The sequence below is a fragment of the Malania oleifera genome, chromosome 6 (genome assembly GCF_029873635.1).
Source record: "Malania oleifera isolate guangnan ecotype guangnan chromosome 6, ASM2987363v1, whole genome shotgun sequence".
Lineage (NCBI taxonomy): Eukaryota > Viridiplantae > Streptophyta > Magnoliopsida > Santalales > Ximeniaceae > Malania > Malania oleifera.
In genome coordinates this window covers 36374230-36393812 of record NC_080422.1, presented here as the reverse complement: position 1 = coordinate 36393812, position 19583 = coordinate 36374230, and the positions used below count along the sequence as shown (strand labels likewise).

General features: G+C 39.1%; 1 protein-coding gene and 1 non-coding gene across 2 annotated transcripts; one reads left to right on the top strand and one right to left on the bottom strand.

The window, feature by feature from the left end:
- Window positions 1-2485: 2485 nt before the first annotated feature.
- On the top strand, window positions 2486-2591 carry LOC131158957 (small nucleolar RNA R71). The gene has a single exon (XR_009137574.1). It is a non-coding gene; the product is annotated as a small nucleolar RNA R71 (small nucleolar RNA).
- Window positions 2592-15198: 12607 nt separating this feature from the next.
- Window positions 15199-18533, bottom strand: LOC131157481 (shikimate O-hydroxycinnamoyltransferase). The gene is made up of 2 exons (XM_058111670.1): window positions 17355-18533; window positions 15199-16346 (listed from the first exon to the last, which is right to left on the bottom strand). Exons 1-2 carry the CDS (start codon window positions 17763-17765, stop codon window positions 15435-15437), a joined length of 1323 nt encoding a protein of 440 aa, XP_057967653.1. The 5' UTR covers window positions 17766-18533; the 3' UTR covers window positions 15199-15434.
- Between the last annotated feature and the right edge of the window lie 1050 nt (window positions 18534-19583).

Genomic DNA, 19583 nt, shown 5'->3' with positions numbered 1-19583 from the left:
ACCTAAGTCTAGCTTCTCTCTAACTTTATTATCTTCCTCCTTGCCACTTTGAAGAGTGGTCACGACTTGGGCTTGCTCATGGTAAGTCAAATGAGTGGAAGCTGGATCACTCTCTACCCCATATTAGCCTTTTGGGTTGATGAGAGGCTAACTCGAAAACTTACCCTCATCTCGCCTACTCAAGGATGTAGCTAGTTGGCCCATGGTGGCGTCTAGTTTTGCTATGGACTAAGAGTGGGGATGAAGTAATTGCCGATTGACTTGATGATTTTCCTAGATACCTGATGAGTCCCTAAAATGCACTATTTTATGCCCTCATTTACCTTTGTTTTGTCTTATTTTATCATGTATATACCCCTTGTTAACATAATTCGGAATTATGCAAGGTTTGTTTGTGTTTCAGGAACAACAGGCTAAAACTGAAGAGATAAGCATCATGAGAAGCCAAAGGAGTATTTGGGATAATTAAAACTCAAATCAGATGCTCAACCAAACCCCTAGAACCTCAACACATCAAAGGAGAAAAGACCATGTTTGACAATGTGATGCGACCAGCAAACACAGGGGTGACCAAGTCATAAGCTGCAGACTGTAAGGTTCAGAATGAAGAAGAAATGCTTCAAGGTTCGACCAAGTGACCCTCAGGGGTGACCAAGTCGAGATATTGAAGATTACTGAGTCAGAAATACCGAGAGTCTCAACCAAATGCTCGACCAAGGAGACCTTGAGGGGCGACCAAGTCAAGTTCCCGAAGCTGAACTAAAGTTGAGGTCCTACAACTCTCGACCAGCAGCTTGACCAGAAAGATCCATTGGCGCAACTAAGTCGAAGATGCTAAAGTTTGAATTCCTGATTTCCAGTGAGCCTCGACCAGGGTGCGACCAGGGGAAAGCATGGGTGCGACTTGGTCAATAGCAATGATTTTCTACACTTGATTTGCTACAAACATTCCTATTTTGAAATTCAGACCTTGTAAACTCTAATGGGTATATATAATAGCTTTGAATATGTTCTCAGGGTTCCTCTTTGGCCTCTTTTGGGTTAGTGACAGACTTAAAACGTTATTGAGAGCCACAGTAGATTAGATCTACATACTTTTGATTTAAATTCCTATTTTGGTTCTCAATTGTATTCTTGATTGTTAGTGATAAACTATTAAGTTTGCAATTAATGCCACTTTTACTTGCTTTCTTTTACATGCTTTTATTTAAATAGCTTGCACTTTACTTGCTTTGATTTCAATACCCTGCTTTTACTTTCATGCACCTTTAATGCTTGGATTATGATGAAGTCTTAGGGGATAGGATAGCACTAGTATCGATTCAGTCAGTTATACGTAGTAGGCTATAGACACTAAAGAGGTTCTTGTGATCGTTGGATAGGGTATACTCTGATTCCTGATCGTGCTCTAAACGATTGATGCACTCTTGCTACTCTATGCCCTTGAATGACTCCTTTCACCATCTAGCCTAATACGGATAGCTGACCGAACATAGTTTATGCACATGACAATTTAAGTCGAATTCATAAACTGAGCACTGCTTTGTAGGAGTAGAGTTAATATAGAATTTACATGCTTTCAGTAGATTGTTAGAAAACCGCCATCAAAATTTCTCATTTTTACTTTCTTTTAGACAAAGCTTTAGTAAACTATATTAGAAGTGGTGAATAACTGCACCCAAGTCATTATGGATTGATACCCTACTTACTCACTATTCTACTGAACTTGGGACTAGTTAGGTTATAAATATTATTTTTGGTAGCTGAGGACCGAAGCCTTGGCGAGCCTACCAATACCTTTAAGAGCTTTCAACACTGCCTCTTGAAAAGAACGATCATATTGAGGTTGGTGAGGAGGTGGTTGATGAAAAGCATAATGATGGGGAGCAGGCATGGGAGGATTTTGCTTATTTGAATTGGCCAAGGAGGTGGGGCATTTGGTGCTTGTTGAGGTCTTTGGGCTGGAAAACCCAGAGCTTGTAGCCTTCAGGAGAAGTTAGGATGTCGACTCCACCCAGGATTGTACTTATTGGAGTATGGGTCATTGGTCGGTGTATCGTACCAATTGTTGGTGGACTTAACTTCCTCCTACACAAACTCAGGTGTGGGAGGTGCATGGGGGCAAGTATAGTAGGTATGAGATGGATTGGATCATATGGCATATAACTCTGCACACGCCACTGGTTGAGGTGGTTGTCCTAAGAAAATGACCTGATCAATTTTCTTAATGATTGTGTGCAGAGTAGGTATGAGGTCATAGCTCATGGCTAACTTGTAAACTCCCTTAGAATAAGAAGAAGAAGGTTAGGAAGGTTTGCGAACGGCAATGATATGTTACTGAGAATTCTCGATGAGGGTCTCAAAGAGAGTCCAAGCCTCATTCTCATGCTTTGTGAGGAAAGTACCTCCATAGGATGCGTCGACCATAGACCGATCACACTCAGCTTACCCCTCATAGAATTTTTGAACTAATTGCCATGTAGTGACTTAATGATGTGGGCATTTATGCAGAAGGTCTTTAAAATGCTCCCAAATCTCAAAAAATTTCTCACCATCTATTTGGGAGAAACTAGTAATGGCCTTCTTAAGCTGATTAGTCTTCCCAATGGGGAAGTACTTTTTTAAAAATTCATGCTGCGTGGTGGCCCAGGTGGTCACGTAGTTCAGCTCTAAAAAATTCAGTCAATACTTGGTATTATCCTTAAAAGAGAACGAAAATAACCTAAGACAAAGGATATCATCACCAAAATTGGATATACGGATGGTGGAGCAAATTTTAAGGAACTCATTAAGATCCTTATAAGGATTTTCAGTTGAATTCCCATAGAAGTTGGGAAGCATCGAGATGATTGAGGTCTTGATTTCAAATTGTGCAGTCTTGACATCTGGGAACCGGATGCAAAACGGCGAAGTGTATGCATTGGGGGTGAAATAGTCCCTCAAAAGCCAAAGAGGTTGCTCCTCCACCGCAAGTCGATGGAGAGCAAGAGGGTCCAAGTTTTGATTTTGATTATGGTAAGCCAGAACTGGTTGGCGTTTGACCATGACTTTAGAATCAGGGGACTCAGCTGACTCTGGACTTAAAGTGGACTTCCTAACCAACCTACGGGATTTCTCAATCTCAGGGTCTATAGGCACTAATTCGGATTCCAAAGATCTCAAACCCTGCATGCAACAATTTAGCACAGAATATCAAGACTTTAAATAACAAACAAAAATAAAAATCAGAATCATTCAGTAAACTACACTAATTTCCACTTACTAGCGTAATTGAGTCCCCGGCAACAGTGCCAAAATTTAGTAGGTTCGCTAAGGCATGGGTCCTTAACTACCAAAGATAAAATTTATAAACCTAACTACTCCCAAGTTTAGTAGAACAGTGATTAAGTCAGGTGTTGATCCTCAAGGACTACAATGCAGCGGTTTACTAAATTAATCTAATTACTATGCTAGAACAAGAAGAAAAGAGAAGAAAAGATTAAATTTGGGGTTTTCTATTTAAACTACAAAATCAATGAAAATTAAATTGAAATACTTATCGAAAAGCAATTCCCTGGTTATGAATCGACCCTAAGTCATTAATTCGCAATAACTAGGTTCGGTCAATTATCAATACTAGGATTTCATTGGTCAAGTAATCCACTCAAGTAGCATAGCGTAGCTGAGTTTGCACCAGTTGTCCAAAGTACTATCGGTAGAATGGGGTATACCCTATCTAGCGAATATGGATTCCTTTCTAACAATTGTACCCTATTATGCACAACTGACTGAATCCAAGCTATGATGTTCTAGCCTATGGTTTCATCTCAACTAGATAATCGAATGAATTAGCTACTCATTGTGCATGAAATCAAACATAAAGACAAGGTAATGAAGAACGCAAGTGAAAGCATAACTTTTATTGAAATTCATAATTGAAACAAAGCAGGAATGAAATTACAATTGAACTTGAAATTCGAAATTATACAAAGCAATATAAATCTACGGCTAAAGCTATCTAGTAGAACCCAAAGGACTCGAGAGAACTCAAGGGAGCCAAGAGGGAACCCCTCCATCATCTCTTTGAAGTTTAATTTTATACCCTTTAGGGTGTACACACACAGAAATTCAAATCAGGAAACAATCGCCAAAAATATCGCGCAGTAGATTTCTGAACTCGATGATGTGAATGGTGTATTCGAAAAAGGGTGGGTGAATTGGAGATTTAAAACTTCTTCCTAAGTTATGTGTGTTCAATTTGAAACTGCAGTCAGTATTACACAACCTATGGTCTTTTCTACACAATCTCAAATCTCAAAAATATATAAAGCATGTATGTAAAATAATCAACACAACAAATAATCATACATGTGCATAAATTAAATAGCGTAGGGAAAGAGAAAAACACAATATTTGTTATCGAGGTTCGGTCAATACTGTCTACATCTCCGCCTCAAGCCACAGCTCAAGGATTCCACAATTTGCTCACTTAACTGGGTAAAGCGACGTCGTGTACACTCTCCTTATAGGAAGGAGACTCCCCAGCTCAATTACAAGGCTAAGCCACAAACAATACTCCTTATGAGGCGGAGTCACCTCATCTCAATTATAGGGCTGAGCCACAACCAATTCTATTTACGAGGCGGAGACACCTCGGTTCACTTTCCGAGCAGAACCAAGTTGTACACACTTTAAATGATGGTGCACCTCCTAGCTCACCTAAAAGGGTTCGAGCCAAAACGGGACTCCTTATAGGGCGAGTCTCCCTCTTCAGACCAAGCCTAAAATACAACAGATAATAAATAAATTTCATACAAAGAACTGCTTCTAAAACAAGTTAGGATGTACACAATGAAACTCTAGATGCACTTTCTAATTATATGATTTATGCTCAATAAAGTAAGGATATATTTTTAAAAAAATATTTTGCAATCTTTGAATAAAATATATATGATAAGAGCTTCAAAGATTTAACCCTACTAAATATTTCTCCAAAAATATTTTTCAATAAAAATGTAGGAGAACCTAGGGTTTTTCTATCAAGGCCTTTTTGCAAACAATGACAATAATAATCTTTGAAAAAAAAATATATATATGAATAAGTGCTCAAAGATTTAAATAAAATTAATGATTTCTCCCACAAAAATTTTTGCCATAAATTATGCAAGGAGAAATTTTATATTTTTGCTCACAAGAATGTTTGCAACAAGAAGAGATTTAACATCTAGCAATGGAAGTGCTCAAAGATTCAAAAGTCAAAAGGTTTCTCCAAAAATATTTATCAAGAAAAATATGTGGAGAAACCACAAGCTTTACATTCTAAAGAATGATTTTCAAAATAAAGATCTAAGTAAAAGTAAAAGCTATGGATGAAGAAATAAGTGCCTTAAAAATAAATGTTCTCTTTCCAAAAAGATATTTCAAAATAGTGAGTGGTAGAGAGTAGGAAAGAGTGTAAAAAATTTTCCTCAACAAAAGATTTTTGCAATAAAATGAGTTTGGGTGAACTGTGATTTAAAAAATAGCCCAAAATATTTGAGAAAAGTTTTTGGCTAATCAAAGTTGCTAAACAACCTTATGCAAAGGGTATATATAAAGTTCCCGAGAAAAATGAACGTTAGGGACACAGAGGGTATTTTTAAAATTGTTTAATTAAAATTAAACATGTTTTAGCACTGGAAAAATTAGGCAACCCGAGAAGGTCGGTCGACTGAGCTAGGACAAATTTTGAATTTTCCACAAGGTTCGATTGACTAAGCAAGAGGCCAGTCGACTGAACTATGGCGATTTCCCAACCCTTTGTGGTTTGGTCGACTATCCTATTAACCGGTCGACTAAGCCAATGTAAACTAGCCAAAAGACTATGGTCAGTCAACTAAGAGAATTACAACGTGTGTGGATTGGTCGACCGAGCTTTGAAATGCTTTTGAATTTAAGGCATGGTCGGTCAACTGAGCTAGTTGGAACTAGCAAAGGTCAGTTGACCGAGGTCTTTGAACACTTAAGATTTTGTTCTAATTTTTTACCTTAAAGTTATTCCCAAAGCCCTTGTTTGATTTTAACTTTTATGAAAAGGGTTTTTTATTAAAGTTTAGGTGCCCTAAGGTCTATCTATAGTCCTGTTTGATTCCCTACGATCAATCTACGGTCTTTCTAAGCAACCATCTACACCATGCGTGAATTGAATTATTATAGAAAGTCCTAAATGCAATTACAAATAAAAACAATTGTCTTCTTCTTTTTGCACTTCACTTCTTCATGGAATATGCCACGTGTATAAGCTTTAAGTTCCTCCATGGTTTCTATTTTCTTTCCCTTATGTGTGTGCTCAAATGTAAACCTGCTCATGCACTAAATACACACATAAGATACAAGTGTTTTGTCTGCATCAAAATAGGAATCGGACTCAAAAAGTCAACACTTGATCAAATTTGACCTAGTCGCACTGCCAAGATGTCCTCGTCGCACCCTGGTCGACACATTCTGGAAAATCTTCAATTACTTCTTTATTCAGTTGATGGAATCATCGAGCAGGCCGCATGTCCAAAGTCTCCTGGTCGCACCATAGTCGAGGCATTCTAGAAAATCTTCAATTAGCCATCACTTTAAAGTCTTCTAGCTAGACCTAGTCGTCCCTTGTGACTGCTTGGTCACACCACATGGTTAGTCAGGATTATGCTACTGTAGTAGAATCTAGGCCTTGGAGACTTAGTCAAGCACTTGGTCGAACCTTGTGCTTCCACATTGTTGCATTGACTCCTTGCACTACTTAACTCCTTGATTTAAGCTCTAATTTCCTAAAACATGAAACATACCACCTGCAACTCCAAACAATGATAAGAAGTGATAATTACAAAGTAAATAAAGATATCACATAGGTAAATGGGGGCCTAAATAAGCATATTTTAGGAACACGTCAGTACTATAGTTGTAGGTGGAGCTGTAGCTGCAAATTCTAAGTTAGATAATACTGTTTTGTGGCATATGCGGTCAGGGCATATAGGTGAGTGTGGAATGATGGAGCTTTATAAGAGGAATCTTTTGAAGGGTGTCAAAACATGCAGGCTAAATTTTTTTAAGTATTGTGTTCTTGGAAAATAGAACAGGGTGCAGTTCAAAATACTCACACACAAGATGGAGAGGATTCTTGACTACATTCATTTGGATGTTTGAGGGCCGATGAGGGTGGCATCACGGGGTCGACATATGTACTTCATGAGTTTTATCAATAATTTCTCCCAAAAGGTCTGGGTGTACTTCATGCGACACAAGTCAGAGACGTTTGTCGGGTTTAAATTTTGGAAAGTTGAGGTGAAAAACCATACTAGGAGGAAAATTAAATGCCACAGGTCAAACAATGGAACCAAGTACGCTGATTTGAGGTTCTTGGAGTTGTGCGAGCAACATGGCATAAGAAGAAATTTCACAGTACGCAAGACACCACAACAGATGGTGTGGTGGAAAGAATGAACTAAACTCTAATTGAAAGGGCTCAGTCTCTCAGATTGAATGCAGGTCTTGTAAAGAACTTCTGGGTAGAGGCAGTGAATATGGCATGTTTCTTGGTTAACAGATCACCAAAGGCATCACTAGATGGGAAAGTTTTAGAGGAGGTATGGACAGGTAGTACAGTAGACAACTTCGATTTGAGAGTGTTTGGATGTCCAACCTATGTGCACATTTCTAGTGAAGAGAGATCAAAGCTTGATGCTAAGTCTAGACGGTGCATTTTTCTAGGGTAGCAAAAAAGGTGTGAAAGGGTTCAAGTTGTGGGATCCAATGGCAAACAAGGTAATGATTAGTAAAGGTATGGTTTTTGATGAAAAAGTCATGGTGCAACGTACTTAGGAGAAAGAAGAAGAGAAATAGGTGCCAGAAAACTGCAGTAGAAATGAGCATGTAGAGCATGTGGAGTTAGAGACTCGGGATAGAGATAACATCGTTCAACATGTAGGGTGTTCTAGCTCGATAAACCAAGCCTTTAAGGATGTTTCTAGCTCACACACAAAGCTTGAGTATCAGAATCTATGAGCTTAAAAAAATCCTTTATCAAGGTCTCAACCTATTAGGCAAAATACAACTTTAGGAACCTTTCAATCAAAATTACAAACACAATATACATTAAACACAAAAGAGTGGCTACGTCATAATCCTTAAGATGGTGCAATTCGATCCATTTTGTTCATCCTAGTCGTCCTCATATTTATAGTTATCATCAAGTTCATCTTTATGCAACACCTTTAACTCAACAAGTAATGTCCAAAGGTTATAAAAGATCTATGCACATAGGATGAGCTTGATTTTCAACTAAGTTGGAAACTTCTTGGACATTGACAAATTTTCCTAGAACCTTAAATTCAAACTTTGAGCATTGGGATTGCTTGTTAAGGAGTACCAACATCTATTTAATATTTCAATCAACATAGATAATAAGGGAAATAATTTAAATCTCAACATTTTAATGACATGATCGTTGCACATCTTAGAATGGACATTATTTTGTAGAACATTAGTTAATGCATCTGTAAAGTCATTTGTAAATTCATTTGTAAATGCATCTCTAATCTCGTCTATTAATATATGCATAATCTCGTTTGTAAATGCATATGTAAACTCTTCTGCAAATGTAGCTGTAAATGTTTATATAAATTCATCTACATTGCCACTAGGTTAAAGTACAATACATATATTAAATGTATTTAATTAATCATGATTATCAACCAGTTTTGTCACTCATCAAAACTTAATTCCAACATTTACCTCGGCCATGACCTCTTCTATTTGATCCTCAACATGTAAATTCATTTGTATATATGTTTTCTCGTACTTTGGAAATTTACCAACTTAAACAAATGATTATAGTGCAAGGAGTCTTGTTTTATTTTTTCATGGCTGTTGTGAAATAAAAATGTCGAAGACCTCCTACGAGCCTTCCGATCTCTGATCGCCTGAAAAGGATGAAAACAAAGGTGGCTTGGAGGACCCAGGGTGTACTCTAGGGGATCACTCCAATGCCTAAGTAAGGGACTGCTTTAGAAAGATTATATGCAACAGTAAAGTGTGGTTATGAATAAGATACCTTGGTCTCTCCATTTGAGTCCCTATTTATAGCGACGGAATTTTACCAGAGGATGTAATGCCATTTATTAGCGACTTATGGCGTAGGCGTGAATCGCTCTGACCTTTATGGAGTTGACACCAGTTGTTTATGGCGCAGGCATAAGTCACTCTGGCCTTTATGGCGTTTAACCCATTTTGAGTAGCCGTCTTTGAGTGTTGATGGCCTTGATTGTTGTTGTGTCTCAATTCTCCCATATGGCATATTGACCCATTGACCTTGGTATATTTAGGGTATATTAGTTTGTAAATGCATCTGTAAACTCTTCTGCAAATGTAGCTGTAAATGTTTATATAAATTCATCTACATTGCCACCAAGTTAAAGTACAATACATATATTAAATGTATTTAATTAATCATGATTATCAACCAGTTTGGTCACTCATCAAAACTTAATTCCAACATTTACCTCGGCCATGACCTCTTCTATTTGATCCTCAACATGTAAATTCATTTGTATATATGTTTTCTCGTACTTTGGAAATTTACCAACTTAAATGATTATAGTGCAAGGAGTCTTGTTTTATTTTTTCATGGCTGTTGTGAAATAAAAATGTCGAAGACCTCCTACGAGCCTTCCGATCTCTGATCGCCTGAAAAGGATGAAAACAAAGGTGGCTTGGGGGACCCAGGGTGTACTCTAGGGGATCACTCCAATGCCTAAGTAAGGGACTGCTTTAGAAAGATTATATGCAACAGTAAAGTGTGGTTATGAATGAGATACCTTGGTCTCTCCATCTGAGTCCCTATTTATAGCGGCGGAATTTTACCAGAGGATGTAATGCCATTTATTAGCGAGTTATGGCGTAGGCGTGAATCGCTCTGACCTTTATCGAGTTGACACCAGTTATTTATGGCGCAAGCATAAGTCACTCTGGCCTTTATGGCGTTTAACCCATTTTGAGTAGCCGTCTTTGAGTGTTGATGGCCTTGATTGTTGTTGTGTCTCAATTCTCCCATATGGCATATTGACCCATTGACCTTGGTATATTTAGGGTATATTAGTTGCCCCCCCCCCCCCCCACCCCTCTTAGTTTCGAATTGTGGAGTGTTGGAATTGGTGTGATCCCAATATGGGGCTAAATTGGGTTTTAAAATATTTTTCGCTAATTTAAACAATTACGCTGATTCACCACAGTTCATATCCTATTCAATATTGAAAACGTGTACGTACAACGATTAAGTTATCAGTGTGTCTATACATACACGTGTGCTGCATATCTTATTTAAATTAGTTTTGTGTGCATGCAAGATGGTTATAACAAAACATGTACAGGAATACACATACTGAAATTTAAGTGCAGGAATTTAAATAAGAGAGAGAGAGAGAGAGAGAGAGAGAGAGAGAGAGAGAGAGAGAGAGAAGATTTGTTATCGAGGTTCGGCACAAACCAGCCTACGTCCCCGCCTTGATTTTTCAAATGATTCTTGCAAGATAAATATTTTCTATGAAAGCATGAATGCAAAAAGTAAATGCCCAAAGAAAATGTATGCTCTCTTTGAAAAGATTTTCTAAGAAATAATAAAGAGAGATTTAGAGAGTAAAATATTTGCCCCAATGAAAGAGTTTTTGCAATAAAAATGTTTTTGGGGGAACTTTGATTAGGATAAAATTAGAGAGAAAAGTTGGTTAATCAAAGTTGCTAATCTTAGCTTATGAAGGGGTATATATAGACTTAGGGAAATTTTTTACCGTTGGGGACACGCTGGGTATTATGAAAAAGATTAATTAAAAAATTAATGACGTTTAAGCCCTTAAAAATTTCCAACCCGAGAAGTTTTAGGTGGCTGAACTTTAGTTCGGTCGCCTGAATAGACTCAGCTAAAAAATTCATTTTAAAGAGTTCGGCCGCTCGAGTCTAGGTTCGGTAGGCCAAACAAAAGTCTGAAACATTTAACGCGCGGTTCGAGTGCCCGGCTCAAAGTTTGGTTAACTGAACTGACCAATTCGATCACCCGAGCCCATTTTGAACGTAATCATCTAGGTGCCTGGGTTGTTGAAAAGGAACTTAACACAAGTTTGAGTGCTCGAGGGAGATACGCTCAAAAGTGGTTCAGGTGCCCGAACAACAAGTCAACATGTTGACTTATTCGGTCGCCCGAGCCATTTTACACGGCTTGGGTTCAGTCGCCCAAATCCTCTCAACATTTTCAATTAAGTTCAATTTTTAGCCAATTTAATTCCCCGAATATAATAAGTGATGTTGGGGACTTTTTAGTGCATATGACTTAGGACCTAAGGTCTTTTCAAGTACGCCAAAAAACCTGGCATCGGTCGACCTGCGCTAAGGTCATTCGGTCCCTACGGTCAATCTATAGCATTTCTGAGCATTCAAAACATATCATGTAGATGCATGCATTATTACAGACAAAGATATAAAAATTAAATACAATATAAATTTAAAATCAAAATGTCTTCTTCTCTTGCTCTTCATTTTCACTGGAATTCGTCAGAAGTGTGTGAGTTTTATGTCCCTACTGGCTTCCATTTTGCAGTATCTTATGTTCGTGCTAAAATGACAACCTGTTCAAACACTAAACGCACACATAAGATACTAGTGGTTTGTCAGCATCAAAACAGAGATCATACTCAAAAAACCAACATGAAGCTTGCTTCTAAAATTCGGAAGTAGTTTTTTTTTTTTTTCATGGGCAATTCTTGCCGAGTTGTTCTTCTGAGTCGTTTATACCGAACTGTTTTTTCTAAGCTATTTTTGCCAAGTTGTTTTTGCCGAGCTATTCTTGTCGAACTGTTTTTTGCCGAGCTGCTCTTCGTGGGCAATTTCTATCAAGCTGCTTTTCGTGACAATTCCAGCCGAGCTATTCTTGTCGAACTATTTTTGCCGAGCTATTTTTGTCAAGTTGTTCTTGCTAAGCTATTTTTTCAAGATATTTTTTCCGATTTGTTCTTGCCAAGTTGCCCTTCGTGGGCGATTTTTGCCGAGTTGTTCTTGCCGAGCTGTTTTTGTCGAGCTGCCCTTCATGGGCAATTTCTGCTGAGCTGTTCGTGCCGAACTACTTTTTTCCAAGCTGCTCTTCATGGACTGTTCTTTCCAAGCTACTATTCGTGGGCAATTTCTACCGAGCTGCTCTTCGTGACAATTCTTGTCGAGCTGTTCTTGCCAAGCTGCTCGTCGTGGGCAATTTCTGTCAAACTGCTTTTCATGACAATTCATGCCGAGTTGTTCTTGTCGAGCTGTTACTATTTTTGCCGAGCTATTCTTGTCGAATTGTTCTTGCCAAGCTATTTTTGCCGAACTGCCCTTCGTGGGCAATTTTTGAAGAGCTGTTCTGGTCGAGCTGTTTTTGTCGAGTTACTCTTCATGGACTGTTCTTGCCAAACTGCTCTTCATGGGCAATTTATGCCGAGCTGCTATTCGTGACAATTCCTGCCGAATTGTTCTTGCTAAACTGTTTTTGCTAAACTATTTTTGCCGAGTTGTTCTTGCCAAGTTATTTTTTTTCGAGTTATTTTTGCTGAGTTGTTCTTACTGAGTTGTCCTTCGTGGGCACTTTTTTCCAAACTGTTCTTGTTGAGCTGTTTTTACGAATTTCCGTTCGTGGGCAATTTTTGCTAAACTGCTCTCTATGGAATGTTCTTGCCAAGCTACTCTCCGTGGGCAATTTCTGTCAAGCTACTCTTTGTGGCAATTCTTGCCGAGCGGTTCTTACCAAGCTGCTCTTCGTGACAATTTTTGCCGAATTGTTCTTGCCGAACTGTTTTTGCCGAACTATTCTTGCCAAGCTGCCCTTCGTGGGCAATTTTTGCCAACTTGTTTTTTGCCAATCTACTCTTCATGGATTGTTCTTGCCGAGCTACTCTTCGTGGGCTATTTCTGTCGAGCTGCTCTTCGTGACAACTCTGTCTGAGTTGTGCTGCTCTTTGTGGGCAATTTTTGTCGAGCTGCTCTTCGTGACAATTCTTGCCGAACTATTCTTGCCGAACTATTTTTGTCGACCTATTTTTGCCGAACTGTTTTTTCCGAGCTGCTCTTCATGGACTGTTCTTGCCAAGCTGCTCTTCGTGGGCAATTTCTACCAAACTGCTTTTCATGACAGTTTTTGCCAAGCTGCCCTTCCAAGGAATTTTTTGCTGTATAAAAATGTTGTAGGGGCTTTTTTTTTCTTCCTAATTTCTAAGTGAGAAAAATGTGTAATTCAAATATTCAATGTAATGGATAAGATAGAGTCTAAAGAAATAGGGAGGAGGAATAGGGTGGATGGATGAGGATTGAATGCAAAGGTTGATAGCTAAATTAAAGAGGTCAATTTCATTTTCATTTAGTCAATTGCCCATCAGACCCCATGATTTAGGATTGAAAAAGGGATAAGATCCACGTGGCCAGTAAATTGAAATTTGTTAAAATGATTATCAAAAGATCATAATGTTTAATATCTTCTTTCTTAACATGATAAATGATGCTTTAATACATATCTCAATCAATCACTTAAAAAAAATAAAATACATATAATCTCTCGAGGCATCTTGTGGTAGATCAAGTTAAGATTGGAATGCAACATTATGTTTGCTTTATTATTTTTCTTCTTGGTAACTTTTTTTTTTAATAAAGCAACACAAATTAAGAAAGATTTTAATGAATTTATACTGAAGCAAATATCTAATTATTGAAAATAGAATTAACGAGAACATCTAGTGGATCTCATGCATTTGGAGTTCGAGTGTATTTCCATTATGGTTTTGCTTAAATATCACAATTCTTCGTGGGCAAATATCTAATTTTCAAAGTTTTGTGACAATTCTAACATAAAATTTTTTGGGTTGTATGTTGGTTTGTGCTTTATTCTTCGTATGTTCGTGGTGTTCTTCGCATGTTCTTAATGTTCTTAATGATCTTATAGAAAATTAGTACTGTTGATCCAAATAATCAAGTAGTGAAAGTTGTTTGTTGTGTTTACCTTTGATCATCATGAGGTCGTCAGAGGCTTAGTCCAAGCCTCTAATTACCGTGAGGATTGCCCAATGTAACCTTTCCCCATTAGATTTACGCAATATACGTCGCTTATTCGTTGTTCCTGATAATATCAATATTAGGTTGCTGACCAGTTCCGAGTTTGCTCTAGAACCAAGGCGTAATGAGATCTATATATACTCCGATTTTCTTGACCTAGGTCTTAGGTTACCCTTTGGCCATTTCTTCGCCAACATGTTCCGTTTTTATAATATAGCCTCCTCACAGCTAGTGCCCAACTCTTACTTATCATTGGTGTCTTTTGTCGCCGTCCTCCTAAAACGTGGTCATCAGCCTACTGTACCTCTTTTTCGGAGTTGCTTTCAAATGAGAATGCACTCCGTAGGAAAGGAACTATATTACTTTTAACTCTCTTCCTAAATATAAATTGTTTACTCTTGGTAGCTCTTTCATTTACAATTGGAAGTTTTGATTTTTTTTTTTTGCTTTCGATGAGCTAAACTATCACGGCCCCCACGTCTGGTCTACTCCTCTTAATGGTGATGTTCCTTCCTCTCTCTTTTATTTTATTTTGTGCGTGTATGGATTATTAGTGTTTGCATATGTATTTTGCTTGTAACTCTACTCTCTTCTTCAGTGCGTCATCTGGCATCTAGGTTTTATCTACTCCTTCTTGTGTTGATATATACACCAGATTGTTTTAACGTAGCACAAACTATTCTCTTTACAACTCGATCGCATTGTGATGTTTAAAATTATTTTCTCAAACCTAATGTCATGATCCTTGCAACTACTAAATTTTCGGCATTCATAGTACAGACACTAATCTAAATTAAATCTAAAATATATGATCATTTAAAGGAATGAGATTTTTAAAACGTAAATAGATGTTGTTTACCTGCTAAACAATACAAGCAAGTCTTTAGGGGAATATTTGGCATGCTCTCATAAAGAGTTGCTTTTCGTGGAGGATGTTAGTTCACTTCATACTCCAAGCCACTTGTACTATAATTCGATGAAGGAATCTTCAACTACTTCACCTTTTCTTTTCATCATGGTCTTAAATACCAGATAAGTGATTGACCCTGGGAAACGGGTGATATCAACGCGATAAAAAAATATGTATATTGATACATTATTTAATATGTATAAATACTACACATAATAATATTGTTACAAAAATAATATACATTGATTCCATCTAAATTATACAGAATGTTTGATTAAAATCACATATATTCGCGAGTTAAATTTATGAAGTAAAAAAAAAAAAAAACACACGCGAAACTGCCACATGTCTAAAGATTAAACAATTTATGAAAAAAAAAAAAACATTGCTCTTATTTTTTGAGTTCAAATCCAAAACAGTGACACAGAGGGCTTCAAATTCCCAAAATTATAAAACTTCAAATGTCAAATAACAACTTCTCAAAGATCTTCATGTGATCCGTCTGCAGAGAAATGGCCAAGGACAAGCTCCCATCGTTCGTGGGGCTGGGCAGCACAAAGGCCAGCCCCTCGTACGCAATCCCGCCCGGACCCATAAATATGGGTCTGCCCCACCCGAAATCCGCATCGTGAATGGGCAGCCTGCTCCAGCTCGTTATCCCTATGTTCGGGCACCTGAAGGTGTGGGCCCCGCGCACCAGCGCCGACAGATCCGGCTGCAGCTCCAAGTAATCCAGGGCGGATCTCAAGTACTCGTTGTCCATCCGGACCAGAACCTCGTGGATCCGACCCGCGGCGAACCAGGGGGGTTTCGACAGCAGGTCGCCCGCCGCCGCCATCGGGGTGGCCGTGAAGATCACGTTGCCGAAGTATCCCGGCGGGAGCGGCGGCTGGATCCGGGCCCGGCCGTCGGTGGCGATGTACATCTTGGAGTCTTGGTCGTCTGCGAGGCCACGCGCACGGCACGTGCAGCGCCAGACGTGACCGGCGAGCATCTCGTAGGAGGTGTAGGTGACGGTGCTGCCGTCTTCCTTGGACTTGGCCTTGAGGAGGTTGAGCTGGTCGCGGGAGATTTTGAAGATGGATACGGCGGCGGGGGCGGGGGCGGGGGCGGGAGCTGAGGGGGAATTTGTGGATTGTGGAGGGGTTTTCATGGGAGGAGGGGGCTGGTATTCGACGTGGCGGAAGGCAGGGCTCGGTGGGTCGCGGGCGCGGAGGAGGGTGCGGTCGATGAAGGGTGGGAGGGAGAGGTCGAGGCCGCGAGCCATATCGGACCAGGTGTTGACGAAGTGGAGCCCAGAGGCACCGTCGGCCACGTGGTGCTGCATACCTACGCCGAGTGACACTCCACCGCACTTGAAGTAGGTGAGCTGTACAGTAGAGAAACCATCCAACGGTGATGACCCAGAAATGACGCTTGAGCGGAAATAAATAAAATCAAGGGGCGGTGGTTTTTGGGAATGAGTTTTATTTTTATAGTACTTATTTATTTTAAAATATTAGAAGAATTAATATTAAAGTTTTAATAGTAAAGTTTCAAATCTGAATTTATGGTTTTGAAAGTGAAATTAAATAAATGATTGAGGAATAAATGGCATCGACAAAATTGAATTGAATGAATATATTCCACATCCTATCCTTGACCTTTTCAATTGGGCCCTTATTTATTAATAGTGGTATTAATTTCTATTCTAAAAACACAGGAATCCGTGACATGACATTAGGATGCAAGGACTTGGTCCACATAAACCCGTGAAGAAAATTTTCAAAATAAATAAATAAACAGTAAATCTGAGAATATCATATAGGGTCAGGGTTAGCCCGCCATTTCCTTCAACAAGGGCCGCTCAACTTTTTAAAATAAATTTTCTTTCTAACAAAACTAAACATTAAATAATTAATTTTCATTTATAACTATGATAAATTATTTCGAGGTTAAAAAGACATTTGGTTCTCTGAATAAAAAATATATTTTTTTTATTAAAATTAAAAATTCATCATAAACATTTGGAAAAAGGATATAAATCTTCTATAAGAAAAAATTTCTTTTTTTTTTTATAAAAATAAGATTGTATTTTTGAGACATCCTAAAAGGATTACTGTATTTTTATCAATTCATCAAGATTAATTTATTTTTATTTTTATTTTTATTTTTATTTTTATTTTATAAATAATTTTAAAATTTTTAAATGTTCCAAAATTATCTATCTTAACACTCAGATATTTGCAGCTTAATTTTTTTTTGTCATAGACACGTACACTGGCAAATGAATTTTCTTTTTTTTCTTTTTTTAAGGAAAAGAAAAGGTGAAAAAAAAATTTCAAAAGAGAGTTGAGGGAAAAGGGAAAGTTGAGGGAAAAGGGAAAATAGGAAATACCTGCAAGATGAGGAGAGGGTAAGCGGAGAGGCCCTTGGAGTAATCGACGGCGGGAATGAGCTGCCGGAGCTCCAAGGTAGGGGCGAAGTCACCGAAATCGTCGACGGCGGAGTCCGTCTCCGCCTCCACGAACAGCACTCCTTCGCCGTTGCAGTCGATCTCGATCCGGCCGTCGTCGTCCCTCTTCAGCCGCCCAGCCATGGGGTAGAACGGCACCAGAGCCCTGCTCAGCGCCTCCTTCAGCACCCTCGCCTCGAAGAACCCCGCCGCCCCGTTCGGCCTGTAGAAGTACACGCTTGGCGTGTGCATGCTCGGGACCACCAAGTCCACGTTCGAGTTCCACAGGTTCCGCTTCGGCGTTTCCTTCGCCGGCCTCACCATCGTCGACTCCCTCACCCTTATTACCACCATTTTGCCCCCACTCTCTACTCGGCGCAGCCGCCGCTAAAGTGCGCCCGTCTAGATCGCTATCGTGCGCCGGGGGAGTGTTGCGCGCAACTCACAATGGGTTTTGTTCCGTTGGAATTAGATTCCGGGATGAAATATTTAAAGGGCGGGAATTAAGGGGTTGTTCCTGAGGCAATTAATTACGTTCCCTCTTTGCAACTGAAATGGAAATGGAAGCGAGCAGTGAAATTGAAAAGAGAAGGGAGAGATTTTAATGATTATCGGTGAATGTGAGAAGATCTGATGGAGGGGGGACGCGGAAGGCGTATGCTAGCAGAATCTCTGAGAAAGAGAGCGGCCGGGTGGTGGGGCTGCAGTAATTTTGGGAGGAAGAGAAGGTAGGTGGGGGGTTGGCAGCAGAGAGAGAGAGAGAGAGAGAGAGAGAGAGAGAGAGAGAGGTGGTGGTGGCCGATGGGTTACTGGAGTTCTGACTTCTGCGGTGGCGTGGGGATTTATATCCTTGGAGATGTTAAAAGCTGAAGTACAAGTTTCGTCATTCACCTACCCCGCCTACTGAAGTTGACCGGCAACCGAACCACCCAGTGCCTTCCCCTTTCCCCCGGCCTTTGTTATACTAGCTTCCAAATTGGTACCATCCGTGAAACAGGTTAGTTGTGTTCGAGTCTTCTGTCTTCGACCTGCGTATACAATGTGGACAGAGCTCCGCCTCTTTCTTCCCTTATCTTTATCTTTTTGCCATATTAAATACAAATTAATATGTTTTTCATTTTTGTTTCACTTTCTCAAGAGCTTGGGATTTCTTTTTGTTGCTCCCAAAAATTGACTGATTACAAATCTCTTAGTATAACCACATGCAAGAAATTAAACAAGAGAAGCTTAGAGGCCTCAGGTTGTGCTCCGAGTGATCGCTTTGATGTTTAAGTCAGAAACTGTAGGAGGATAAATATAATGCCTCGACTCGTCACGTGAGCCCGGGGTGCTACTTAAGTAACATCTGTATACCTGATATCTTATTTCTCATATATGAAACACATATACGTAGCAAAAATAAAATACAAAATTCTCAAATTATATTATCGGAGTTCTAATTATCTTTATACACAAATATCTCTATTTTCACATAATTACATCCCATAAAACTATACAAAAATAAAATCTCTGTTCATACATACCACCTACATAAATTTAAACTACTAGTCCGGCTCCTCTAGCCTGCTAGACCCGATTCCTAAGATTTCCTAAAAATATAGTTTGTAAAGTAGGGATGAGACACAGTTCAGTAAGGGAAATACTAAGTTAATATCAGTATGTGACCAGCATGTATTTAGTGTACAGAAAATAATCAGTTCACTAAGTAGATAAATACATTTGTAAAATCATTTTTATTTTACACTCACACACACAATTAGTCGAGGATAGGGAAAATTACTCGCTCATACAAGTAACTTCCCTCTGCTCTAATATCATTACTGCTATTAGGGCACTCACCTTTTTCAGCAAGCCTTCGAAATTATCTTATTAATTATTCGTATTCACATAAATTAAAAGATATGCATATAAGACACTCCTTATGACAAACAGTCATTAACTTCCCCTATGACATGAGTTGTGCGGCCCGAAGGCTGGACTAATGTCCTGGGGGATTCACCCAGACAATAGTCATTTGTACTCTCTACTAACATACTCCACAAGTATATGTAGTTCCAGCTGCTGGTCCGATTGCCCTTACCCAGGGGATACATTCACCTCACGTAGGCAAATCGGATAAGGTCACCCTATACCTCTCGGCACAAGTGTGGGCGCACACAGCCATATAACAAA